Source organism: Natrix helvetica, assembly GCF_964273705.1.
Source record: "Natrix helvetica genome assembly, chromosome: 7".
Lineage (NCBI taxonomy): Eukaryota > Metazoa > Chordata > Lepidosauria > Squamata > Natricidae > Natrix > Natrix helvetica.
The window spans coordinates 39,142,593-39,170,408 of record NC_138558.1 but is presented as its reverse complement, the minus strand read 5'-3'; the positions used below and the strand labels follow the sequence as shown (position 1 = coordinate 39,170,408).

At 36.6% G+C, this 27,816-nt stretch overlaps 2 protein-coding genes across 3 annotated transcripts; one reads left to right on the top strand and one right to left on the bottom strand.

The window, feature by feature from the left end:
- Positions 1 to 195: 195 nt before the first annotated feature.
- Positions 196 to 16,168, top strand: EXOSC9 (exosome component 9). Of its 2 annotated transcripts, XM_081960116.1 has the most exons (13): positions 201 to 457; positions 1,274 to 1,331; positions 1,413 to 1,507; positions 2,280 to 2,399; positions 3,661 to 3,763; positions 5,615 to 5,752; positions 6,188 to 6,270; positions 7,151 to 7,283; positions 8,441 to 8,529; positions 9,936 to 10,082; positions 11,231 to 11,418; positions 12,712 to 12,787; positions 15,956 to 16,168. In XM_081960116.1, the coding sequence occupies exons 4-13, from the start codon at positions 2,371 to 2,373 to the stop codon at positions 16,026 to 16,028; spliced, it is 1,059 nt and encodes a 352-aa protein (XP_081816242.1). In that variant the 5' UTR covers positions 201 to 457; positions 1,274 to 1,331; positions 1,413 to 1,507; positions 2,280 to 2,370; the 3' UTR covers positions 16,029 to 16,168. The 2 variants fall into 2 exon arrangements, with proteins under 2 accessions (XP_081816241.1, XP_081816242.1); XM_081960115.1 differs by lacking the exon at positions 1,274 to 1,331 and having other exon boundaries at positions 196 to 457.
- A 585-nt stretch (positions 16,169 to 16,753) lies between these two features.
- Positions 16,754 to 26,700, bottom strand: CCNA2 (cyclin A2). The gene is made up of 8 exons (XM_081960118.1): positions 26,414 to 26,700; positions 24,868 to 25,120; positions 23,870 to 23,976; positions 21,693 to 21,916; positions 21,067 to 21,271; positions 20,159 to 20,272; positions 18,029 to 18,162; positions 16,754 to 17,893 (listed from the first exon to the last, which is right to left on the bottom strand). The coding sequence occupies exons 1-8, from the start codon at positions 26,555 to 26,557 to the stop codon at positions 17,842 to 17,844; spliced, it is 1,233 nt and encodes a 410-aa protein (XP_081816244.1). The 5' UTR covers positions 26,558 to 26,700; the 3' UTR covers positions 16,754 to 17,841.
- Positions 26,701 to 27,816: the final 1,116 nt, after the last annotated feature.

The following is a 27,816-nucleotide window of genomic DNA, read 5'->3' as shown; positions in this document are numbered from 1 at the left end:
CTCCACTTCCGTCAGCCGCCGCCACCGAACCGCCGCAGCTACCGAAACGCCGGAACCCGACGACCTCTAAAAAGCTACGGACTCCCCATCGCTACTACAGGCAGATATCGCCAGAAATCCAAGCATCTCTCCTGCCCTTCTAATAGCTTCCACTCTCGTGGGTGGGTGGGGTGTCACGCTTAAGATGGCGCATGCGCACCTAATACACTTTTTACGTGACGTTCCTTCTATTTTACGGCTAGTTGCCAACCAGAAATCGAAAGCCGGCTCTCGGCAACGCTTTTCAAGTTGCGGGCTTTTGCTAAGCGGCGCCCTTTTATGACGTCTGCAAAAACACAGACAGCTAAAGGAAGCACGCGACCATTTGAAGAGGGGGCGAACGGTAGCTACTATGAAGGAAACGCCACTCTCTAATTGTGAGAAGCGGTTCCTGCTCCGGGCTATCGAGGAAAGGAAGGTAACGAGGGATACGATCACGTGCGCTTCAAAGCGGCGTGCGCTGAGGCGCCCAAGGGACGTATCAATATTGGTCTGCGCATGTGCGCAGTGGGGTGAGAAAGCGGCATTTAGAAAAGGAGCCCAACTGCCTTTTGCCACTTTTTAAAATTAAGGTCTTTGCTTTGAGATTGTTGTCCTAGAAATTGCAAACGTTTTCTGTGGAAGGCTTTAGGCATCTAATTTTCCAAACTGGACTGACGAGATCCTGGTATTCTTCAGTCACCTGGAGAGGCTTCCCTTCTACAGACATCTCAGAAGACTAGCTTTAGATACAAGTAGCCCTCAATTTATCACAGTTCATTTAGTGACCGTTCAAAGTTACAATGGCACTGAAAAAAGTGACTCATGACCATTTTTCCCAGTTACAACCGTTCTAGCATTCCCCATGATCACGTGATCAAAATCCAGATGCTTGGCAACTGGTTCATACTTATGACCGTTGCTGTGTCCCAAAGTCAGGTTACCTTTTGGTAACCTTTTGACAAGCAAAGGCAGTGGGGAAGCCAGATTAACTCAACAACTGGGTTACTAATTTATCAACTTCAGTGATTCACTTAACAAGTGGCAAGAAAAGTTGTAAAGTGTAGCAAATGTAGCACTTAACAAATGTCTCACTTAACAGAAATTTTGGACTCAATTGTGGTCATAAGTCGCGGACTACCTGTACTCTGGGCTCATCCAGTGTAGCCTTTGGATTGTTTTAACTCTAATAGGTAACATTTATATGTTCTTAAATTAGAAATGCCCAAAGTGAGCGTTTTTTTAAATCTTTCAGATACAAAGATGTCCTGTTGATTTCTCCCTTTTCTCTGACGTTTAAAACTCTTTAAAAGGTAGCACTATATTCTCTCACTATATACCGGTACTCTATTTTTCGTTCTTGCTGTTAAATGACTCTTGTTTGATGTTTATAGCGTCTGGATGGGCGACAGTGCTACGATTACAGAAACCTCCGCATTTCTTTTGGTGTTGACTATGGCTGCTGTATTGTGGAGCTCGGAAAAACAAGGTATCCAGTGTTTTATAATTCTGTGTATTGTATTTAATAGATTTGCAGTCTGGTTTTCGTAGGGGGGGGGGAAATCTTTACAAAGCAAATTTTAATGTAATATAAATTACAGAGATAATGAAACCATGCAGGATGTTCAGTACATTACTTGGTAAAATAACAAAAAGATACAATAAAATAGCAATATTAAATGGTATCTTAGTTAAAAGCATCTTTTTTAAATAAACACAATGTTGACTTACCATAAATGAAATTATTTTTAAACCTTTTACAATGATTATCAGAAAGGGCTATATTTCCTTCCCAGGAGATGAAATTCCACTCGTGTTAGATAATTAAAGAAAAAGCTTATCCTTTATACATATTGTTACCATAGTTCTCAGTGATGCAACAGATATCAATATTATTCATACTAACATTCAAATCAGATTCATGCAGAAGTTAGGTACTATTTCTGGTAAGGGCTGGAAAGAGTCCCCTGGAAGTCTGGAAGCAATATAAATATTGCTTATGAAGCAACATAAATGAAGAAAAGAAGCTTTTGCTTTGATTTGTATCAAATAACTATTCCACACCTACCTTGTCTTCTACTTGATAGGACTTATAAAGGCATTGTGCCATTTATTACTTTCAGCCAGGAATCCAATGAATAGATTCCAGATATATTTCACTTTTATGTTACTGTAGAATTTTAAAGTATCTTCTTGCCATTTTTTGATTAATTAATAAGTGACCGCAATTTGATTCTAAAGACTATGTCTTCTTTTTGCAGAGTTCTTGGGCAAGTGTCATGTGAACTTGTCTCCCCAAAGCCAAATCGTGCAACAGAAGGCATACTTTTCTTTAATCTAGAGCTGTCACCCATGGCATCACCAGCTTTTGAACCAGGAAGGTATGTGTTGCCCACCCACCACCACCTGCAATAACCAAAGTAAAACATTTCTCTCCATGCCCTGATAATTGCCAAAATATTAAGTCTTCAATAGGAAAACTGGAAATTATATAAATAACATATGTTTGTCTTTCAAATGTTGAAAAGTTAATAGTTTGGCAGCTATCAGTGCGTGGAGAATCCATTGCTTAGTCCATTTGTCAATTTCCATGCAATGTGTGTGCAGTTCAAAAGAATGTATGTATCTGAAAATATTAAACTTTACTCCAAAGTTTATGTCCCAAATTAATGTAGGAAGTACTTCTTCCCAGAACATAGCAACATTAGGAATATGCAAAACATGCTTTTAATGAAATGTTATTCTGGTCACATTTCCAGTAGTATTTCTTTTCTGTATAAACACAATGGTAGACATCTAAAAAGTTTGAATTATTACTGTAATCTGAGATCTAGTAAGGTATTTGTTATTGAGGTCAAAATATTTTCTCATTGTTTTGATAAAATAAGTCTCCTTAGTTCCTTTCTCCATTTAGTTGTCTTTAACATTTGCATATTAAATTGATTTATTGACAACAAATAAAATTCACTATGAGCTTTTTGTTTTATAAAATGAAGTGCTCCTTTCTAACAACCTAATTGTATTTGAGACTGAAAATGCAGCTGATCCAAAATGATATATTAAGGTTGAAAGTGTAAATATTGCCAGAGGTGACAACTTGTAAACATGTTTTTTAACATAGAAAATGATTTTAAAAAACCCAAAATTCGTTGTATCATCTACTAGTTGATATAATGTAAAGCTCCCAGTGTCGCTTCAGTTCTTTCCCAAAACCATTTTAAACCATTTTTGAGAGCTAGTTTACTTTATAGTGTCAATTTAGTTGGTAAAAAAAGTAACGATACTTTTTTCTGAAAATAATATTCCAGTTTTTGAATTTATATAATATTAATCATAGCAAATGTATTATGTTTTGAACCCGAAACAATCAATTAACTAAAGATTTTCATTATAAATATCTCAAAAGTCCAGGAATGGAAATTTAGGCTAAAATGTCTGAATTTGATACAAGTGAAAAAGTATGCAAGATGCAAAATCAAGATTTGGAAAATTTGATTTCCCATCTTTAACTGACAATGGATCTCTTTCCAAAGATATCTTTGGAACTCAATAACTTCCTAGAAATTTAGAAAACAATGTACTGAAAAATATTTTGAAAATATTTTCTGGACATATCTATTGTATGATTTTTTTTTTCTCTAGGCAATCTGAATTGCTTGTAAAACTGAATCGGTTGTTAGAAAGATGTCTAAGGAACTCCAAGTGTGTAGATACTGAATCTCTTTGTGTTGTTGCTGGTGAAAAGGTGTGTATTACAAACGAGCATTGAAAAATCTAATGACTTTTGTTTTAGAATTCATGTATTTTAAAGTAAATTGCATTCTTTTGTATATATGAGATTTTCCAAACTAGAAAATCTGATTATAATCTGATATATAATCTTGCATACAATAGCAAGTCATGTTTTAGATTTTCCAAATCCGTTCTTCATAGGTTTTAATTTATGAATTTTCAATCTTTACATTAGGTATATTAGGTATAGCATGGGGTGATTCAGGGATGGGGAAAACCGTGGGAAGTCTAGTGTAGGCACAGGCACCTCTGGAAAGCCTCCTTCATCCTTTGAGATATCCCTTGCTCTGCCTCCCGACACATGGGTTCCTCAAATACCTACGGGCCTTCTCCATACTTCACCCCATCACAATTGCACACTTAGCTTTTGAAAATATCCAGAACTCAGGAAGCTTGAGTAGAGAATGCCAGTCCCTTTGGGGGTCATTGTTGGGCCACAGCACAATTTAGAAGAAATCTGGTTTTGCTTCTCTTGTAATCCTTTCCTCCTAGCGCCAGCCACACTAGCTTTACACTAGCATTACTGGCATTGGGAGGAAAGGATTGCAAGGGAAGCAAATCCGGCAGAATTATCATGGCTGGTGTTTGGAGAGTTAAGAAAAAATCATGTTGATTTTGGTCCTTTGCATTCTGTAGCTCCCTGAACACCAGCGTAAAGCAATAGGGCATTTGATCCATTGCACTTTATAGCAAAAGTGCAAAAAAGAGAGAAATCTATAGGAAAGAGATTTGCTGTTGGCTGTATGCCTTCCCTCTCCCACCATTAGTGTAAGATTAGCAGGGCTAATGTTGGTGGGGAGGGAAGGCTAGCATCTAGTGGCAAAAGGAAAATAGCTTCTTCAATGTCTGAACAAAAGATAACCTACCTTTCTGCTACATAGCCCAGCCTACTCTCCTTTCCTACCCATACATCTTGAGCTCCGGATATTTTGAAAAGGTAAATGAGTGATTTGGGGGGGGGGGGGAGTATGTGGTAGCTAGCGAAGCAGGCCCAGTGCCTGTTGGGACCTCGGAGGGAGGGGGGAATAGGCAGAGGGCATGTTGTAGCATCTCTGCGGTTGGTTATAAGGGCGAATGATCACAGTGGTGGTCCTATATATGTAATTTCGGGGTCAAGACATAATTAAATTTGGATGCGTTGTCATAACTTTAAACCTGTTGAAACTCAAGGACTACCTGTATTTGTTTATTTGTATCTGCCCAATGTCATCTAGCTAGCTTTCGTGTTTAAGACGGAACTTAAACTCATGATTTCTTCCTTTCTAGCCTTGTGCCTTAACCACTAGATTAAACTGGCCATAAAAAAGATTTATCAGGAAGGTTTTTAGTTTTAGGAGCTCAATCATTTTCATAAATTTATGAAAGTAATCCCAGCATATGAGAGTTGAAAATTTTCAGAAGTGTACATAGTATTTGGTAAAATTGACTTAGATTGCATTTGAACAATTACATAACTATTTCTGTGATAAGTATTTTGGTAACAAAATATTGTCCATGGAATTGTGAATAAGATTTTTCTCTGCTTATATTATAAATATGTGCCTGTATGTAAAGACTTAATGTAGTTGGTAAATCTGTTCCAGTATTGGCTGTCCTTTTAGAATCCCCCCCCCCCCAACATTTAATACATCTTTGGGGTATCAGCAGGGGTAAGAGATTTATATATGCGTGGTATTACATGCCACCTGACAGTTTTATTATATCATATTTTTCTAGATTTCTTTTTTCATCAAGATACCTGTTAAATATATGAACAATGAATTAAAATAGCGAATTAAATGAATTGTTTCTTTTTTTTCCTGAGGTGTGGCAAATTCGTGTGGACCTGCATTTGCTGAATCATAATGGAAACATTATGGATGCTGCAAGTATAGCAGCAATAGTGGCATTATGCCACTTTCGGAGGCCTGACGTGTCAGTACAGGGGGAAGAAGTAACATTGGTAATTTTCTTCTAAAGTGGGAATTTAAAATGATCTCACTCTTGCATGTTTTGGTTTTTCTAAAGTTGGAATGGAAATAGTTTGTAAATGTGTATTAACTTACAAACAATACAGTATTTTAGATTTTCTAAATCATTATTTTCCTTTGGAGCCAAAGAACTGTGTCAATAAAATCAATTGGATCAAAGCAAGGTGCCTAATTACAAATAAGACTTCTGCCAGAAAATCATACTTAATCAAAATTACTTAATACATTATGGGTGACATTCTTTTCATTTATTGAAAGGTTCAAAGTCCTGTTAGTATAGCCCCTTGCTTTGTTTTAGAAAGCAAGCATATCTTTAACATTTGGGCATTGTTTATCCATATAGTTTATGCATATATATTTGTGTATGCAATTGGCTAAGCAAAATACTGTTGTGTTCGGTTCTTTAGTATACACCTGAAGAAAGGGATCCTGTCCCTCTGAGCATCCACCACATGCCTATTTGTGTAAGCTTTGCTTTTTTCCAGGAAGGGTAAGTTAACATTACTTTCAGTTTTCCACTATTATTGTGCACCAATAAGAGTATTCTGATATGTACACCAAAGCAATTAAAAACTTACTTAAGATGTGATAGTACACAAATTTGATTGTCTCTCGTTACTGACATGAGCTGTCTTTTTTTTAAAAAATCAGAAAATAATATACAATGAAAAATACTGAAAGACCAACATCTTACAGTTAAAGTGAATGGATTTGATTATTATTTCTGTTATTATTGCATTAAATTTTTAAGCCACCTGACCTGAGTGATTAATGGTGCTTCACAGAAAAAAAAACACAAAGAACAATAAAATAGTAATAGATAAAAACACAGAGAACAATAAAATAACAGATAAGACAGAGAACCACAAAACAATAACAGATAAAAAAACAGAGAACAAAAAGTAAGATGTAATGGGAAGAAGGAATAATCTTATGAAGCTAAGGGGAGAGAAGGGGGAAGTGTATTCAAACTTGCAAAAATCTTTTACAATAACTCTGTAACAGAAATAGTATTAGCTAAATTATTTTAGTTTTCTAGACTTGTCTCCTCGAAGGGCCCACATGAAATAAAGAAACAAAGCTGGCACAAACTGAACAACAAACAAAGCAACCCACATTATTCCAAAAGATTCTCCAGAAAGCCAGAAAGTTGGGGAACCTCATTCTAGAGGGCAGTCACTGCAACAGAGAAGACATGCTTTCAGGTTCCCAATAGATGGCATTGTTTAGTTGAAGGAATCCAGAGTGAGAATATAGCTAAGTACTTCTAGTATGGCTAAGACTACTGCTTCATCTATTAGGTTATTGCACTTACTAATTTATTTTCCATTTTGATATAAAATATTGCAACTTGTTCTAAAATGGTACAGGACTTACTTACTAGTAGATCCCAGTGAACAAGAGGAACGTGTAATGGATGGCCTCCTTGTAATAGCCATGAACAAACACCGTGAAATCTGCACCATTCAATCCAGTGGTGGAATTATGCTACTAAAAGAACAGGTAACATGGAAGTTTTTAAAACTGGAGTATTACCCATGGTATTTGTCTTTCAAAAGAACAGTTTCTGGGCCTCAATTGGTTAATTTCTTCTTTTGCCATGATAAATGTTGGGTTTCAAAGCCATTTTGAATTCAGCAAGAAATTTAAAATTAATCAGTTGGATTCAAATTGCTCTCAATAGAATTCTTGGTATGAAGGAAGGATACTAGGAATTTTTTTTCACTTAACTTCATTCTTTATTTACTGATCTATATACCATTCCCTGTGGGAAATTGTTCCTACAGCTCTGACTTGAGGTTGTAATAGGGAGTCATTCAGAAATTGCAAACCAGAAATCATTTGTAGGAGGGATCCTTTGTGTCTAAGGTGCAGATGTGTTAGCTAACAAACTATAATTATTATTTTTTGCATACTTTAGTATACATTTTGTATGACTTGTTTCTGGTAACTTTTTTATCTGAAGTTTATTGTATCTGATAAATGTGAGTGTCCAATGTGAGCAGTCCCTGATGTGGATCTATTGTTATTCCCTGCAGTAGCTTTTTATGGCAGAATTTGTTTGGATGCATGTTGCTCTTTATTCTAATATATATATTCTAATATATTCTAATATACTAGAAGAAGGTAGATTCCAGTTGGATATTAGGGAAAAAATCTTGTACAGTAAGATAGCAGACCAATAATCCAGAAAGGTAGTGGGCTCTATTTTTACTGGATTTGCTCAATATTTGCTCATTGTTTCAGAGGTGATTTCGTTTAGATTCTTGCCCTGAGCCAGGGAGCTTAATCCCTTCCAACTCTTTGATTCCATGATTCTGTATGAAGAATAAATTAACTCAATTTAATTAAATATGATAAAATTTTATCTCACAGTTCTGACTTTCGCAAACTTGTCAGTTTATCATTCTTTAATTAAATTTCATGTTAAATGTAAAAGACTAAATTTTGGGTAGTTGAAAAGTAAAGAAAATCCTAAAAATTAATAATGAAGGATCTTCTACCATAGTCTAAATTCCTGTTATCTTCATTCTCTCCTGATTTGTGAATTGTTTATCAATGTGTATTCCAGATCTTTTAGATTACGTACTTGCAAATACTCATGGGGAAAATACATTCTGTGATGAAATAATTTAAACTTGCATTATGATTTTCCATAGGTTTTGAGATGCAGCAAAATAACAGGAGTCAAAGTAGCAGAAATCACTGAACTAATTCAAAAAGCTTTGGAAAATGATCAAAAAGTTAGGTGAGATTTTTAATGCTGCAGGCTAATGCCTATTAATGCGGTCTATTATAAATTGATACATCCATGCTTTTGTAAGGCCAGTCTGGTAGATTGTAAAACAGAATCTGAATTGAATCAATGGTGCTTTTTGAGCTTGATTGTTTGCTTCCAAACATTTCATTACCCAACTAGGAATTGATGATGTTACCTAGTCAGATAATGAAACAATTGCAAGCAAAGCTCATGAAGAAAACATTAATAAGAAAACAAGGGAAGCTTCATAAAATTCTCTTTATATTTACAAAAAAAATATTAAGTAAAAATAAATAAAAAACCTAAACATGAAGGCCACTGCAAAGTATTAGGCTTAAGAATTATTTCCCACAGTACTTCTGGAACTCACATTCTAGAGAAAAAAGTAGCAACACGTACTGTATTTTTCAGAGTACAAGACGCACCTTTTTCCCTCAAAATAGAGGCTGAAAATCTGGGTGCGTCTTATACACTGAATACAACATTTTTCACTTCCTGAAACCCTGCCCCCTTCACCAAAATGGCCACGCATGGCTTGTAGGAGGCTTTCAGAGAGCTCCTGGGGGCTGGGGAGAGCAGAAATGAGAAAAAAACAGGCCGTTGTTTGCTCATTTCGCCCCCACCCCCACCCCCGAACACTCTACAAGCTTCCTAAGGGCTATTCATGCCCTTAAAAAAAAAAAAAAACAGGCGTTTTTGGGAGGTTTACAGTGTGCAAAAACTTTTTTTAAAAAAATTGTCTCTTCAAAACCTTGGTGCATCTTTTACTCCGATGCATCTTATACTCCGAAAAATACGGTAGTCTATCTTCTAATAGTTTGCCTTGTAAGTGGCTTCATCCATAATGGCAACCATTTTGTGAGAGCAATTGTAATATGCCACCAAAAATTCAAATTATATACGTTGAAAAAAAGTTTGGGGATCTTGCAGAGTCTTGCTTTTATATATATAATTTCATGGCTATGTTAGTCTCAGTGGCACTACCACTTCATAGTAATTGCTTATTTCTGCCAGATCATTGGCTATCACATAAACTGTATTTTAGAATAGCTTCTTAAATGACATCTAGGCAGAAATTCTGGTCTTTCAATGCAAAATGTTGATTCTTTTCTTTTACCGACTCATCCCTATCCTAAACTTACATATTAAAAAGAGCTAATAGCACAATTTATGTTGTGAGAACTGGTGAGAACACATCCATTTAGTTTCTTGAATTGAATCAAGGCATTTTATATTTACTCTGACTTTAATTATCTACTAAGACATATAGAGGAAAATTAAAATGGAGTATGATTATACTAAGTATGGTTAAAAATTCATAAAGAAGTAATATCTTTTGGTTCTTAGTCTATGTTTCAATGCAAACTTCTAAAGGAATTCTTTTCTTTTAATAGGAAAGAAGGTGGAAAATATGGATTTGCAGAATCTATTCCTAATGAAAGAATAACTGCCTTTAAAATAGAACAAGCCCCAGTCAATACTAATGATGTACAAGAGCAAGCTGAAGAAATAATTGCCAACGCATTTCCTCCTCCAGAAGTGTATCTTTTGTTGCATCATAACAGAAAATCAGATGGTTGGCCTTCTATGCTCAGGAGCATCTTAATTTCTTTAAAAAAAATATTGTTTCAGTATTCAGAAAAGAGGAAATAAATTAAGAAAGGAAACAAAAATATTGCATGTAAAATCATTCAGAATTTTTAAATTCATCATTACACTTGGATTACATAGCCTAATATTGATCAGCTTTCCATTGTTTTGCTAGAAAGCCAGTTCATAAATAGAAAACCACATATTGATGATCCACGATTATGTATCTGGCAACTGGCTCACCAATATTGGAGAGTAATACTTTTGCTGCTAACTATGTCAATAATTCCCTAACTCTTCATCAGAAGAGTTATCCCAATTTTTTGGTATATAATTCAAGAGTATGTTCACATTTTTAAATTGTATTGATCTTTGCAACACTGTATTTAAGTTGCTTCTGATAGGATGGGTATATACATTTGATAAATAAAAGTTAACATTAAACGAAACTTAGGAAATAGTTGAATGAGCCAATATTGTAGAATTAAATGTCCCATCACCCAGTTTATACTCCAAGCATAATGACGTTGGAAGACTTCATTAAACACCCTTTGGAGTATCCAGTAAATATGAAGAGAAATCTTAAACATTAAGGATAATGTTAAGTTAGTCACATTTTCAGACAATGAAAAACATAATACTTCAGTAAGCCATTTATTTGTTCATATTGGATATTCCAAATATTTATTCTTGAGTACAGACATACAATTAGAATGATCCCACATTCTTTGTGATATTTAACTTTGTAGAGAAGTCCCAATATACCTCAGACTTTCAGGTCTGTTGTCTGGTAGCAGATGTCAACAATAAAACTACTTTTTTTTGTTTGTTGATCACTTTAGTTAATATTTTTCTGTGTAATATTTGTGAGAAAAAGACTATATTCATATGCATGTGGTCAGCTGTTAAGTTCACTATATTCTTTTGTTACCATATTTAAGTAATAACATCTTTCTCTCTTTCTCGTCTCCCTCCTTTTCCAAAAAGAATTACAAGGCAAATTTGCAAGATTATTTCTCCAAAATATGGCAAAATATGAGAATCATTCTTTATCATGTTACATTTTAGATAAGACCTGGTTTTTCCTTAATGAAATTAGCTTGTCTAAGCCTGTATTATGGGCATCAGGCACAGCTCAGATTGGAGAAGGACTTCAGAAATCATGGGCAGATTTTGAGGAATCAGAAATGGAAGAGGAAGAGGAAGATGGCCAGGATGAATCTCTAACAGCAGACGACCAAAATATAGAAATGGGAGATGTACATATTGGAGCCAAAAAACAAAAAGGTTAGAATACTGTTTTTTAAAAAAATGGGAAATGGGAAATTGCATTCAAGTTGAAATTCATTTCATCAGATCACATGCTGCTTTCAGTTTAAAATCCTTACTGGCCTTCTATATAGATAGCAGTGAACATTTTCAAAGTTGTTCTCAACACTCCAGGTTATTTTTGAAAATAACTATCCAATGCAAAGGCACCACATTAGGGGATCTAAGAGGAGAGAGGAGGCTTCCTTGGATGTGTGTCCACACTTTCAACGTAGAAATTAAACTTTCTTAAGAATGGAGTAGAATAGTTTTGTCACTACATGTAATTCTAAACTTATAGCAGTTCATTTAACTTCAGTTACAATGGTACTGAAAAGTGACTTATGACTGTTTTTCACTTACGACCGTTGCAGCATCTCCAGTCACATGATCAGAATTCAGAAGCTTGGCAACTGACTCATATTTATGATGGTTAGTGTCCTGGGGTCGTGTGATCACCTTTGGCAACCTTCTGACAGTCGGTGAAGAAGCCAGATTCACTTAACACTGTTACTAACTTAACTGCAGTGTTTCATTTAATATCTGTGGCAAGAAAAGCTGTAAAATGGGGCAAAGCTCACTTAACTGTCTCACTTAGCAACAGAAATTTTGGACTCAATTTTTGTTATAAGTCGAGCACTACCTGTAATGTGTTGTTAAAGGATATCAATACAGTAGTAAATTAGTGCATATGCAGTATCTTTTCTGGTGAAAAACGTGTAGCATTTATTTTATTAACATAGGGAAACTTTAACTGATTAATGGAGATTATCTGTTCTTCACAAACATCTTTTAAATCAGAGGTTACATACTCTTTGACAATATGTATACCATGTGTAACAGTATTAATTGGTGTGCAAAATTAGTCCATTCCATGTAAAGCCTGTTGTATTAATCTGGTAAAGTTGAAACTGCTATAACACAATTATAAACTTTGTTGCCAGTATAAAAATGAGCAGTTGCTGTGGCTTGAAATCTTGTTTCATTGTTTCCTCCTTCCAGTTCCTAATACATAAAGCATTTTCCATCTAGCCAGTAACTGTTGGAAATATATGCTGTAGACATTTTCTACAGCATATGAAAATGTGTTTCAGAATCTGCTCAGAGAAGATGTTGCGGTTAGGTTTGGTCTGGTTCAGATTTACATATATTAATTATATATCATCATATTGGTGTCAATCCATAGAATCCATATAATTGTTATCCATGACAGATTTAGAAGCTGTGTAGGATTTAAAAATAATATACCAATAATTTTCTTCTGTCTTGAAGAAGAGGCAATTGTATTATCGGACAGTGAAGAAGAGGATGTTGTTGTTCTCGAACCTGAAGTAACATCAAAGAACAGGTAGGGGCACTTTCTGTTTTACAAAAGATGGGAGAGGGAATTTAACTCAGGACTCGGAAAATGGAATATTCTAGAATCTCCCAAATGTTGCATTTTTGTCCTAGAACATGTTGATCAAGCCATCCTCAGATTGGCTTGTCTACTTGAAATAACTATTCTAATATATAATAGTTCAGTATTCAACATGTGACCTGGAGTCAAAATGGCCTTTTTGTTATTTTCTGAAGAGAATTTCTACAAAACCATGGTTATGATTCATAAATCTTTTTTGCTGGCCAGATCTCTTAGAGCAGGGGTGTCCAAACTTTTTGCAAGGAGGGCCAGATTTGATGAGGTGAAAATGTGTGGGCCCGATCATTCAGCCTGACATTCTTTGAACCCTTAACATTAAATGCGAATTGACTACCGTATTTTTCGGAGTATAAGATGCACCAAGATTTTGAAGAGGCAAATTAAAAAAAAAGTTTTTTGCACTCTCCCAAAAATGGCCCATTTTTCACGAAAATGGGCCTTTTTTTTAAAGGGCATGAATAGCCTTTACGAGGCTTCTAGAGTGCTCCTGGGGACTAGAGGGGGGCAAAGTTGAGCAAAAAAATGGCCCATTTTTTGCTCATTTATGCCCTCCACAGCCCCCAGGAGCACTCTGAAAACCTCCTAAAGGCTATGCACAGCCATTTTGGTGAAGGGGGCAGAGTTTTGGGAGGCAAAAAATGCTGTATTCAGTGTATAAGATGCACCCAGATTTTTAGCGTCTTTTTTGAGAGGAAAAAGATGCATCTTTATACTTCGAAAAATGCGATATTTTATGAAAGACTAAACAAATAATTCCAGTGGGGAGAAGAGGCTGCGGGCCGCTTGAAATTTGAAGAAGGGCCACATTTGGCCCCCGGGCCGCACTTTGGACATGCCTGTCTTAGAGGATATTTGTTGTTTTTGACCAAAAAAATGAAAGAGACAGGTGTCTTTTCCAAAGAGTAGAGGAAGCTAAATACCGTTTCTTACCTCCATAGAATTCAATAGAAAAAATGTTTCTGAAAAGATGCTTTATTCTTGAAAATTAAGAAAAAGGGATAGTGGAATAATTTGTAATATTTTGTATTAAATTATAAAATGGCTAGACATAAATAGGTTGGTTTGAAGATACTTATCATAAACCAAAGAATGCAGGTTGTCTATCAAAATTAAGGGCAAAACTTTCATGTAAAGTTGACCAAAGTTATTTTTTAAAAGGTCAAAAATGGAAGTCCTGGAGACTATTATTTCATTTTCAAAAAAAGCCTAACTAGAACATTTTGTGACAAAATATTACTTTATTAATCAAATGTACCTGCTCATCTCACCAAAGGTGACTGGGCAGAGAATCAATAAGAACAAAAAATGTACAATAAAAATGTTTTGTTATATACTCTGCCAGTTCATTAGATGACCCAATTCCAAACCTTGAAAGGCTTTAAAGGTTAAAAACAGTACTTTGAATTGGATTTAGAAGCAAAATGGCAACCAATGCAACTTGGGGAGCAAAGGTGTAATACGGGTTGCTCTAGGAATGCACACACTTGCTCACGTTGCTGTTTTCTGTGCCAGCTGAAGCTTCTGGATATTCTTCAAGTAACCCGTGTACATCTGGAGGCAACGAGAGCATGAGTGACTATGCAGGAGCTGCCAATGCAGGAACATGCACTTGGTACACTAGACGAGGCTGTTCAAAGGCTCTACGCCACAAATCCATCTGCTTCTTGATCAGTTGTGAGCCTAGTAAAACTAGACTATATGCATAAACCTTTATATGAAAAGCAAGTAAATGGATATACATACTTTATATCCATAGCGTCAAGATTGCCCAACAATTTTATAAATAAATAAAGCATAGAATGAGCAAAGACTAATGGAATAAAATAACCAAAGGCTGACAAGTAGGCCAAACTAGTTTCTGAACCTATCTGTAGTCCAGAAGGCCGTAGCCAATAGGATAGAAAGAAAACGTGTTCATAGAATGTAACAAGGAACTAATAATGGTTGTGGATCTTCTCTTAGTTAATATTCATGTTGAGATGATCACAGACAAAATTTAAGGCAGTAATCACATACAGTCCTATGTTTTTTGTTTTGTGCAGCTTGGAAGAGATTGGCATCTGTAGATTTGCAGACCCCCTGGTTTAGGATTACTGAACTGCCTCCAATAGATAATCTTTCAAAATTGTATTAAGTGAACTGCGAACCTAAATTCATATTTTAAAACAAACTAAGCTCTTTCAAATGAAAAACAAGTAAATATTCCTAATTAATGAATCGTTATTAATAGATTTAATGCTGGAATTATGGCTGTTATATTCAGAACTAAATTATTCAATTGTTGAAAGATGTTTTTACATAAAATTCCATGCTGAATGAAAAATGCATACAATAATCATTCTACACCTATATATACAGCCCTTCATTTAGCAATTGCAAACCCCAACTAAATGGTCATGAAGCATGATGGAGATGCTGCAAAGATATAGGCTGCCATCTTATTCAGATGGCAGCAATAATTTATTCAGATAAAAATTATCTTGTACAGTGTCCTATGCCTGACCTGTTTCCTTTCTACCCCCCAAAGTAGAAATATTGGGTAAAGAAGCTGTATCTTTCTACATAGCAAGTTTCCCGAAAAGTACTAACCACCTGCAAGTTTAAAAAGTTAGTTCTGTGACCTCATTATAACCTTCCGGGGGCTAGCAATGGTACTGTACCTGAAATTGACTAGACCTTTAATATAATAGTATTTGCAAATTATCACTAAATGAGGAATGGCTATGTGAGAAATTTTGATGGCATTTGAGACAAATCACACTGAATCATTTTGAACTCATTAAAGTTTCAGGATACTTATCCAAATGTAATTTTTGGGACTAAGTTTCTAGCTTAATCTTGTTCCTGTTGTTAAATTGTAAACAAAGCTGCAATTGTTTGCCATTATAGAATCTGTACTTTGTATTATGCATAAAATGGCCCGGTAGGGCAAAAAGTCAAAAAAATATACATAGCATTTCTCATTGTCTACATTACTGAAGCTGACTTTACAGCTAAATGTGCCTAGAGCACACACACAAAATTGTAAACTTGTCTGATTATTTATATGAGTTCAAGTGTACTAGTGGAAATAATTGTTGTATTTAATTTCCACAGAAAAAAACAGAAATCAGAAACCACAAAGAAAAAAACAGCTGGCAAAAATAAGAAAAAACGAACAGTTTGTTAAAAGTATTAAATCTTATTTTTTGTCTATTGTGTTAAACTTCTCCTGCTTAAAAGAAACATTTGTATTATGCAATTCCTAGGAATACTGTATGTGTCTTTGTATATATTAATACTTTTCTAATAAACTTTATAATGCTGTGATACAGTTTTTGCAAATTGCTTTTGTGATTGCTGCTCTATAAAGAAAATCTTAAATTTGGATTATTCAAAACATTTTGCTGCAAGTGGTCTTCCTCCCCTCTCCAGTCCCCTCTTCCTCCCCTCTCCAGTCTCTCAAAACAGATAACATCTATGACTTTTATCACTGGTGAAAAATTAATTTGGAAAAGATTAAGTTTGATGGTTAATGAAACACCAAGAGGAAACAGACATGTTATTCATTTTTCAAAATGTGGGAAAATGAGCATTAGCTGATTGGCCATTCCTTTTATAATAATAAGCCGAACTGGGCGATATCTTCTTTAAGTCAGTTCTTTGACATAAAAATTTACTTATTGAAACTTCTCAGTGAAGTAGGTTGACCATATATGCCCTGTTGGTTGTTTGACCATCAATCCTCTCCGCCCCTCCCCCCCCAGCTAAGAGTTTTGCTTGTTGTATTTGACTCTTTCCCTTTGCTGCTGTTCTATCCGATCATGTGCAAGGACAGATGTTTCACAGTACACAGGTAGCAGACTAAGCTTTCAATGTGCAAAATACATTTTATAAGTCAAGTTACTGCCGAGATCCTTTTGGAGGATTTTATTTGCCAACTTTTAGATAGTTACACTTAGGTCTTTCCATGCATTTATTTACTGGGAGCGCATTTCAAGCATTATCTCAAGCATTGCTTATAGGAATTTAATTTTTCTCAAATACGAGTATAAAAGTCTTTTCTATCAATAAAATTTAACCCTTGTAACATAGAAAATCTGGGGTTTTCCTAACACAAAGCTGTGTTCGAAGCTGTATTAGAACGTCAAGATTATACCAAGAGTAGAAAAGGTACTCAAAACTAAGGATCCTAACTACCTGAAGCCAGGATGCAAAGCAAGTGTGTTCCTCCAGCAACTTAGCTTAAATTGTCAGGTAGCAGTAGGAACTCTGCACCACCCCACTGATCACATGACTGTTTCCTTTGAGGGTCAGGAAATTGGCTTGCTCAATTGCAAACACATTAAGTCAGTCTGATTCATGAACTAGATTAGCAGAAGGCAGGTTTTTAATCGGATTTTTTTTTAATGGTAAGAACTACTTTTACCGTTTTGGTTATCGGAAGCTCTTCCTTTACATTCCAGACTCACTAGTTTGAATAAAAGCTATTAATTCAGTGTTTATAAAGCTACTTAAGTGGCGTATTTAAAAAAAAAGAAAAATCAGTATCCTTAATAGCTGATACAGCCTTCAAGTAGAGTGGGGTGTCTTGTTAGCAAAGTGTCACAGCAGTTCGCTCAAGTTCAGCTACTGAGCACTTGTTGACTATTTGAAATACACTATTGTAACTTTATTATATGCAGATATTCTATTGAACTATCTTGATTTGCAATTTTTAGAGTGAAAATCCTCACACTGGTCATACTATTTTTAAAAGGTTGAACAGTGCCACTCAGCATTTATACCTGCATGGTTTTAAGTCTTTTTCTGCACAGCTTTATAGGCGCCATCTAAGCACATTGAACAAGATTGCATGTACAGAAGTTTACATTAAAACATTATAAAAGTATAAAACCTCATAATTAGCTATGGTAATATACCAGATTGATTGAAATCTAAATACACATTTAAAACTGTACATTTACAATGGACAATATATAGGTTTGAAATCTCACATATTGTTATAATAAATCTAGTGTCTCTGGTGGGTCAATGAGCGACACCGCATGGTATCTGAAAAAGATAAAAGTGATATGAATATTATTTTTGCTATCTGACAAAGTATTTGGCTCTTTCTATATAAAATTAGTCTAACATACTCCTGTAGTTCTTTCAGTTACAGAATTTGCATTTAAGGGTTAGACTTACTTTATGGTCTTATATTTCTCTCTGATAGACTGTTGCGTATGCTGTGCTGCTCTGCAGTAGGTCTTGTGGAGGTCTAGGAGACAAGGCTTAATACTTTCAACTGTATGTCCTGTCATTGCAGCAAGAGAATCTGTCTGTAAAGGAAAGTCAAATATTTAAAACCTAAGTAATTCTGTTCCTGATGTTCAATTGTCATTTCAATTGCCTTGGTAGAAGAGACCATTCAACCTGGATCTAATAAAAATAAAAGTCTGTGGACTTCTGGTTTGGCTTCGTGGTGGTACAATCAATGGATAGGGTTAGGGTTAGGGTATGTGGATTACAAATGAGACGGAAATTGCCCTTGAAATTGAACATCTGATTTGAAGAATTAATGAGCCATGGGTGGTGGGCCATTTTGGATTACAAATATTATTTGATGGAATATTTTACAAGGTGAAAGAAGAAATTAAGTAGAACATACAAATTTGAAAAACTTAGAAGGAGCAAAACAGCAGACATTGAGGAGTATAAATACTGTGCACCCTGAGAACAGTTCAGGGACTGAACAAATTCATTTAATATTGACTTTTTGAACACTTGGGACATTGCGGCTTAGATGAATTACTGAATAATTTTCAGCACACTAAAATAAAGTAAAATGATACAACAAGGAAGTATAAATACTTTTCAAATGGAAATACTACTACTGTTTCAAGAGATTAAGGAAACTATGACAAGGAATCATAGGGAGATGATGAAACTGATGTGTGATATGGATCGGAGACCAGGAAATTGCCAGCAAAAGATGATGGAAAACAAACAAAAAATTCAGATATTGGAGGAGAATTCAGAAGGAGTAGAAGAAAGAAGGGATGAGGGAGACCAATTAATGATAGAAGTAGATATACAGAAGAGATAGTAAGAATAGACCAGAGATTATCCTTTAAGAGGCCAAAATGAAGAAGAGAGCAAAGAGAAAGATCCACTAGCAGAGACGAAAGAGATATACTGTAGATGGGTACTTTGGAGAACAGACAAGGGGAGGCAGAAACAGAGGTATAGAAGACAGGGCAAACAGGAGTGACCTAGAGGGATACAAGGTCTCAAGGGATGGGCGAAGGAGACTAACCAAAAAATCAGTAAGAGTTGAAATACTAAAAAAGGGCAAGAGTTGATAGATAGATATAGAATAAATTTTGGTCTGGGATCTGTTTTATTAAAGATCAGGAAATAGAGCTAGAAACTAAAAACTGGGAAAAGGTTATTATATATATTGCCATATGATGGCAGCTATTATGGTTACTATGTACAAGTAAATATTAGAAGCTAAGATTATTGTTATGTATGTTTAAAAAAGTAAAAAAATAAGAGATGATGGACAGAAGGCTTACTAACAGATAAGCAAATACTATTATTATGTGATCACCATCAATCTTATATTATTATTTTATTATTATATACTTTATTCATTAAACATGAAACTCATTCAATTGAACATTCAAAAATGCATCACAAATACCATTGACTGATATTATTATTTGTGACTATTATAGCTCACTAAGTTCTAATTAAATAATAGTTGCATATTTTAATACAGTGATACACAGAACAGTTTGTCTCCTCAAGTGTAAATTATAAACAAGCATTACCATTTAACGGTTATTTCTGGACTGTTCACAGGAAATAACATGCAACCACTATACAGCAAGATATAGCACAGCATATAAGGTCCATTCAATCAAAATCACTGAGGAAAAAAATGTCTTCAGTTGAGGCCCAAAAAGGACTATTAATGTAAATGCAAGGCAACTCTCTGGAAGAATGTTGTCAAAGAGGAAGAGACTTGTCTCTAGCTATCCCTTGCTTCTAATCAATAGCTCTGAAATTACCTGGTGGTGCAATGCTTAGAATGCATTATTGCAGGCTAACTCTGCCCACCGCAAGGAGTTCGATCCTTCTGAGATTGCTAAAATGAGGATCCAAACTGTTGGGGACAATAACCTCTCAGAGAATGCTGTAAAGCACTGTGGAACTGTATGTAAATCTAAGTGCTATATAGGCAGATTGATGCAGGCGTAGACAGTCCTGTGTTGATGCAAATGTCTGACAGACAAGTTGGAGGGGCGAGTGGATTACTTTTATACATACCCAAGTTTTTCCAGAAATTGCATAGTTTGCTATATGAAATGCTGCAGCAGCTATTACCGATGGCAAGTATTTCAGATACGTGTCTGCATCAATTAAACTTAGTTCACCCAAGTACTGTAAAAAAATAGAAAGCATAATCTTAATTTCTAATATTCTTGTAAATTTTCTAGCAAGTAGTGCAAGGTCAAAATGTAAAAAATGTTATAAAGCTATTTTTAAGTAAAAGAGTTCTTTGTGAAGTCTTATATCGATCAAGATATTAGTTAAAAGCCTGCCCCACTGTTTTGTTACTGATGGAAACTACAGTTTAAAGGTAAGAAAATAACCAGTCCTTGACTTACAACCATTCGTTCAGCAACCATTCAAAGTTACAATGGTGTTGAAAAAATGCACTTATGACCAGTGCCCAAACTTATGGCTGTTGCAATTCTCCCACAGCCATGTGATCAAAATTTAGGTGTCCACATATACTTACTATAACAAGCGTTTCAATGTCTCCACTCACCTATCTCCCATGTATCCCCTTTTGGCCAGCAAGCAATCCCTGAACTATGTCAGGAGTGCCAGAATTGCTACCGTCAGTCAGTGTGGTCACATGCTTCATTTTATGACAGCACTGACTTACAATGTCAATTCCAGTCCCAACTGTGATCATAAGTAAAAAACCACCTATAGTCTGCATATAGGAACATGAAGAATTTGACAATATGCTGAGCCTTCACTTCTCTGGGATTATTATTTTTTTTAGCCAAACAGAGCACAGTGTAAAATGAGGGTCTTTCTTTATAACTATTTTTAAAAGCAATTCTTCTCAAAAGAATACTAATTGCAATAGCTGAATAATTTTTTAAAAAACTGCTTCTGAGATATTCAGATATTGTTTTTTTTAAAGAAATCCCAATACTTACCATTGCCAAGTTTTCCACTAGGGAGCAGGCTGGCTGATGCAAGAAGTATTGAGAAAGGAATTGATTTATTGTAGGAGCTGCCAGATCAAATGACAAAACTTTCAGGACTAAGTGCTCCATTCTGAGAACTTGTTTCTTTGTATAAGTGTCATCTGTGATATAAACAAATTCTGCTACTTCTGGAGGGTAGATTTCTTCAAATTTTCTACAGTAGGATGAAAAGCAGATATAATCTACTAATTGTTCCCAAGTGTTTCTTATTCTACACCTATATAGATTCATACAGATATTATTTGGTCATAGTAGCTAGTGTTAGCCTTTATCCTACACTGTGGGTTCTTACTGCCAAATGCTTATGTGCACATTTTAGCTGGGAAAAATATTACAAGTAAAAATCATCAGTCTGTGGTGGATGTTTAAGCTTATTTAACGATTAACCTAAGATTTTAAAATATCTATAGCTCATTTTTTCTCTGAGATATATTCTGGATTTGTATTAAGCATATCTATAATTGTATCTCAGAAAGTACTGTCAGATAGAACAGAATTTGAGCTTATATTTAATGTAAACACCACATTAAAGACATGATAGTAAATGTAATACTCCAAACTTCTCATCTACTTACGATGCAAGCAGCATAGCTGCAGTTCCCACAAGCTGAAGTTTTCCTCGTAGCACTGACATTGAAGAGAGAAACCTATCAATGTAATTTACAGCCAAATGCAAGGTTTCATTTTGTAGTTTGTATTCTTCACCAACTTCCACTAGCCAATCCACAAGAATAGCTCGCATATTATTTGTAATATCAGGCTGTTTCTTCATATAACCCACTTTGGGTTTGCACTTCACCTGTAAAAAGATTAGCAATTACCTTGTTACTTTCAAAGTCTTATATTGATGTACAAGTAACTTACTACCCAATTGCAAAAGTGCTATCAAGTTTTTAAAGTTTTATCCCAATTGGTACATCTATGCTATTAGCATATTAAACTTTTAAAATGAAATTCAGTCCACTTGCTCTGCATTAGTGGCAGGCAGGCATGTAAATACGCTTAAAGCTGAAAAAGAAAACATTAACGTGTTTAAAATATTCATGATCAAAATTGCTTGTTGATATAGGAAGAAAAAATATTGGATTACCCACTAGCCACGTAAGAACTACATTTTATAGACAAGAAAGTCAAAACAAGCTTCCTTTTTGATCAACTGAAAGTAGTAGGCTCCAACTCTCTCCACTGCCATTACTTGGAGCAGGAGGCCTTGGGAAATGGTCATTATCACAGTATATCTAGACTATGGCAATGTGATTTACAAATGGCTGCCTCTGAGGCCTCCTGGCAAATTCAACTGGTACATTCAGCAGCCCAACTGAACTCTATTGTAGTCATACATAACTAGTTTTGGGAACTCTATGCTGACTTCTGATGGGTTTCCCAGGTACAATTCCAATGCTTACAAAACTGCAGATGGATTGATTTCCAAATATCTCCAGGACTATCTCCTTGCACACTCTTCTCAGGAGGGAAGCTTACATCCACCCTGGATGTTCAGAAGTTACCAAAATGAAATCCAGAGATGGTGTATGTTACTGTCTCTTCCCTTTGGAATAGCCTCTCTCCAGGACATTGCAGATACCCTGATGGCCTTTTTATTTATTAAATTTATTTGCTGCCCATCTTGCTTCAAAATGAAATTTGGTAATTATAACCAAATTTTAAAATGGATGTTAGGGAGTGTTTGGTTTCATTGTCCAACCACCAGAAATCATATTGGAATGCAGCAATATACAGAAACTGGTAATTAGACTAGAATCGTGTCCAATCTAAACCAACTAGATACACAACCTCAATTTAGCCATTCCTGGACTAAAGCCAGCAGGAGAAATGAGTCCTTATTTAATGGTAGCCATTTATTTTGTCCCATTTTCATTGTATAAAGCAGTGTTGACTAACCTTTTGGACACTGAGCTGTGCTTCCAGTGTGTGCTTGTGCGCCAGTCATCTGGTCAGCTTCCCGGCATTCGCATGCAAGCCAGGGAGCTGCTCTTTCAGTTTCTGGCGCTCCTGTGCATGCAAAGACCAGCTGGCTGGCGCGCATGTGTGTGCCGAAACTCAGAAGAGTAACAGGTGACAGGCCTAGAGTGATGGCTCTGCATGTCACTTCCAGCACGTATGCCATAGGTTCGCCATCACGGGTATAAAGGTGTGTGAATGCTTACATACTTTTTTTCAAACTTGGTATACAGTTGTTCAACCCAGACAAAGAAAGATGCAAGGCAATTTAAAATAAAAAAGGAATAAAAATTGATGTGAACCTATACAGAATTGAACTGCATAGGCAAGCTTTCCAGCTGACCTTTATATTATAATATCACATCTACTGATCAAGCAAAAGGGCAAAAATCTTACATATCCTTGCCCAACATTTCATTTGGAATAGACTAGACCTGTGATGGCCAATCTATGGCATGCGTACCACAGGTGGCATGTGGAGTCATTTGTCAGGGCACGCAAGGCGTTGTCCTGTCAGCTGGCCAGCACGCATGCATGCGCTGGCCAGCTGACTTCAGCCTTCTTTTGAGATCTTTTTTCGCCCTCCGGAGGCTTCCCTGAAGCCTTCAGAGCACGAAAAAACGGCCCTATGGGTGTGGCATACCCACACACGACCCCCCTGCTCTCCCCCCCACTTATGACACGCCAGCCACAAAAGGTTCGCCATCACTGGACTAGACATAGTCACATATTTAAGTTCAACTAGATAATCCCCCACACACATAATTATACAAGCACAAACAGTTCTTACCTCCATTTCTCGAAGATACTTATAGATATCCTCAATATAGTCTGGGACATGGTTAACGTTAATTTTATGTTCTGCTTCTATTGACATATCCATAATACTCAGTGACCCTAAAATTAAAGCCACAGGTAAAATATTTAGTCTTATGAACCCTTGAAATATAAGGCAAGCAATGAATATTATTTAAAAAAAGCATTCTTTCAAATCCAAAATTGCTCAATTGCAGCATATACCATGATCTTAGTATTTTAAACAGCAATATAAATCCATACACTATTGTCTGGGAGCCATTTCCCATTGTAACTAGTAAGACTTTCAGTGAGTGACATCCACAGATAAACAGCTAGAGAAATTAGTTAAATATCACTTGTTTTGAATAAGTGCTTAAAACTTTACCTTGTTTCATACATACTGGCTCAAATTTTGATCTGTTTTATCATGGTTTTTAAAATCACTATAACTGGTGCTTGCTCTACAATCCAGAATTATCTTCTAATCTCAAGGTTTTGTTCATGCAACATCTCTAGCCAAAATCAAGCAACCTACATTATAGCTAAGCATTACATGCCTAGCTTATATATGTCCATTTATCAGATTTTTTCAAAATCCAGGTCTATAGAGCCTGATCCCATCCATCAGACATTCTAATCAAGTTAATGGCAGTTTCCATAATGACATCAACACTGGTCATTTTCTTCATTGTAAAATAGGATGAGTATTTACCACCAATATTGATGTAAACCTCAATGAGTTTCCTCCAGATTCTTCTATCAAACAATGGTTTATATAATGTAAGATCCTGTATTCACCTTGATTTGAATTCAGAAAATAGCAGAAGAGTGAGATGGCTCCTACTTGAAGGGCCATGAGCTTCAACTAAGCTTCCTGACCTTTTGGACAATATCCCAGGAAGTAGGTTGAAATTTAAAATGGCTTTAAGTGTAATCAGAATCAATCACTACAATATACATCTATTTTTAAAGATAGGATGTTACCCTCACCAGAACTAAGATCCATTGGATTATCTATAGGAGTAAGAGGTTTTCTGGTTCCCATTGAAGCAACAACTGCCTTCAAGCCTATAGCCTCTTCACCGGGTGAGGTCTTTTTGCTGGACATATGTTTCTTTTGTCTCCTGTTATCAGGCTCATCCAAGTGGATAGTAAAAGCTGGCTGTTTGTTTCCCATTTTACCATTGGGGACACCAACATAATTCTCATCATTTGTACTCCAAGGTATTTGACTTCGGGGAGCCTGTAAGAAGAAGAAAAACAGCAGTCAATCACCTACTTCACAATGATGCTTTGGCCCATACATTGGCATGTAACCTTTCTAAGCAAAGATAATTCATTGCAATACAAGGTGGTGCACATTACAAAATATAACTGAAATCACTCATTCTAAATGAAGATAATGAGAATGGGCAACACCAGTGAGCAAAAGAAGTTATAAGAGTTAATGGTTGAAATCACATACCACAACAAATCAAACTGGGTTCACAACATGCCACAAACCTTGCTTTGCAAGTCATTGACTGGGTGAGCACAAAACACCAAGCCAAAACCAAGATATGGCCTGGCATGTTGCATAAAATGGACCCAATTTCTTGGCAGCACTTTAGAAGGCCCATCAGTGTTCTGATGATTATTATTATTAACACATTGCTCATGATTATTATTATTAACACATTGCTCCTTCAGCTATGGAATTCATAAAAATGGATGGCATCAAAGCCATCTCAAGCTTCAGAAGGAATAATAAATGTATGATTATGGCTTGTCCCAAAAGTGCTTTTTCAAGAGACAACAGGACTTCCTTGTTTTTCTTTTGAAGACATTTTGCTTCTCATTCAAGAAGCTTCTTGGATGAGAAGCAAAATGTCTTCAAAAGAAAAAGAAGGAAGTCCAGTTGTCTCTTGAAACAGCACCTTTTGGGACAACCATGACCTGGATGACTCCATAGACATCTATGATAATGGCTTGTTTGGCTTTGGCCTGGCCTTTGGGCCGAGTATTCAGAGTTTTTGTGAGGGACAAGGATGAGAACATCTATCAATCCTAGATTTTCAACCAAGATACTCTCATCCAACCTCAATCCGAAGAAGGGCTTTTCTACCGCCTTTCAGCGTGGCTATCCACGTACTGGAGACTTTCTTTGCTAAGGGAAAAGCGCTTTGTCCAGCAGCAAGCAGCGGCCCAAGCGCTTGCCCACCTGGATCAAACATAAACGGGAAGGCCTTCTCCGGTTCAGCGAGCAGCCTAACTCGGGCTCTACCTGCCTGCGGAAGGCGACTCGGTAGCCAAGCCAACACGCAGAAAGCGCCTTCCCTCCTCTTTCCAAAAGGCCAGGGAGCCTAAGAGGACCGCGCTGGCCGCTCGTGCCCTTTTGCCTTCGCCGAGTGCAAGAAAGCCACAGCAGCTCAGGAAGAGGAGAAGAGAGCTCCAAAATGGCGGGTACGGGGGTGGAGGGGGGCGGAAGGGTGCCTCGACTTCGCCAGGGAGACGGTGATCCCGTCCGGGCCAAGCGAAGAAGGGCAAAGCGCCTTACCTGTGGTTGGGAGCGGCGCTGATTAGCTTGCAGAAGCCCCAGCGCCAGTCGGTGTCCAACAGCCCCCGCCACCTTGGGAACCTCTTTGGCCCCCGGAGGCACATTTTCCTGGTTCTCCAGCTCCACTGAGCTGCCCGTCAGCATGATGGCCCTGCTGACAGTGGGACCCACAAAGTGAGCTGGAGGGAAGGGGGAGGAAAAAACAGACCCGCTCGCTCGCTAGCGCTGCGGCCCGCTCCGCTCTCGCCGTTCAAGTAGCCCGCGACTATTGAATCCACCAATGGGAAGGCGACTGTTGTACGTCACTGGTAACGTCACCAAAAAAACAAAAGAGGCGGGGCGGCAAAGAGAGGACGGTGGAGGAGATCGCGTGACTCCTGGGTTTTGTGGTGCTCTGCCCTAGTTAGTCTTGGGCAAAAAAAAAAAAAAAAGGTCCCGTCTGAAGAAATCGCGATTCGTAAAACTTGCGCGGAATTAAGTTAGGCGGGAGAGTTCAAACCTTCCTATTCCTAGTCGACGCGGGTGGACTAGACCAAACGGAACTGGGGGGGGGAGAGGATGTGTCAATTACAGGACTCAACTCCTTTTGCCACGATAGACGCCTTTTGGGGTAACGATATGTAAGTGGCTTGGCGTTACTTGTCCAACTTTCGAATCTAGTCTGTGGCCATACTGACGTTGTTTATTTTTGCTGGATCGATCATGTGTAGGCAAAGCGTGGTTTATTCAATCCTTTTGGGTTGGCACAACAGAGAGAACTTCGTCAAATCCATTTTACCTTATGCTGTTGACTTAATGGCTCACTCTATCCTTGGTATATAATATAAGTTATATTGAATATGTTATCATATTTTTGTCAGGTTTCTTGGCCTACTGGGAGTCCATTTGTGTTGGATAAGAAGACTATAAATCAATGTTAATCGTGTTATATGTTGACTAATAACAATGTTAATCTCTTTGTCCAGTATTGTTAAATGCAAAAGCAGCCGGTACAGTCAGAATACCATATTACTCTTGATTTTCTACATAAATATTGAAAACCAGATATTTAACAAGCTGAACAATTTATTCCTTCTCCAATCACGAAAAAGTTAGAATATTTTTTTAACTATGGGTGTAATGGCTGGGGCTTTGTGGAGATTCTACCATGCACAAGAAAAGAATTATTACCTGCTGATATGACTCAGCCATCATTGAAAAAAGATTTAATTTTTTTATCACATCTTAGTATGGTATGGAAAAGTCTGGACTAGTATTTTTGGGACATGTTGCTCACTTGAAATGTATCCAAATTTCATCTGCTAAGTGAATTCTTAGCAGCTTCAGCAAAAAAAAATGCTTTTACCTGTTATAACTTGGGCTGAAGGAGAAAGTATAAAATGGCTAAGGTATAGTCTGCCAGG

Bases quoted from the DNA above. Each gene is read 5' to 3' on its own strand.
- EXOSC9 (XM_081960115.1), top strand. From the start codon at position 392: ATGAAGGAAACGCCACTCTCTAATTGTGAGAAGCGGTTCCTGCTCCGG. The intron at 458-1,412 runs GTAACGAGGGAT...TGATGTTTATAG, and splicing joins GGGCTATCGAGGAAAGGAAG to CGTCTGGATGGGCGACAGTG. The intron at 6,271-7,150 runs GTAAGTTAACAT...AAAATGGTACAG, and splicing joins TTTGCTTTTTTCCAGGAAGG to GACTTACTTACTAGTAGATC.
- CCNA2 (XM_081960118.1), bottom strand. From the start codon at position 26,557: ATGCTGACGGGCAGCTCAGTGGAGCTGGAGAACCAGGAAAATGTGCCT. The intron at 25,121-26,413 runs GTAAGGCGCTTT...TTCTTCTTACAG, and splicing joins AGCGCCGCTCCCAACCACAG to GCTCCCCGAAGTCAAATACC. The intron at 23,977-24,867 runs GTGAGGGTAACA...CTTTAATTTTAG, and splicing joins TCCAATGGATCTTAGTTCTG to GGTCACTGAGTATTATGGAT.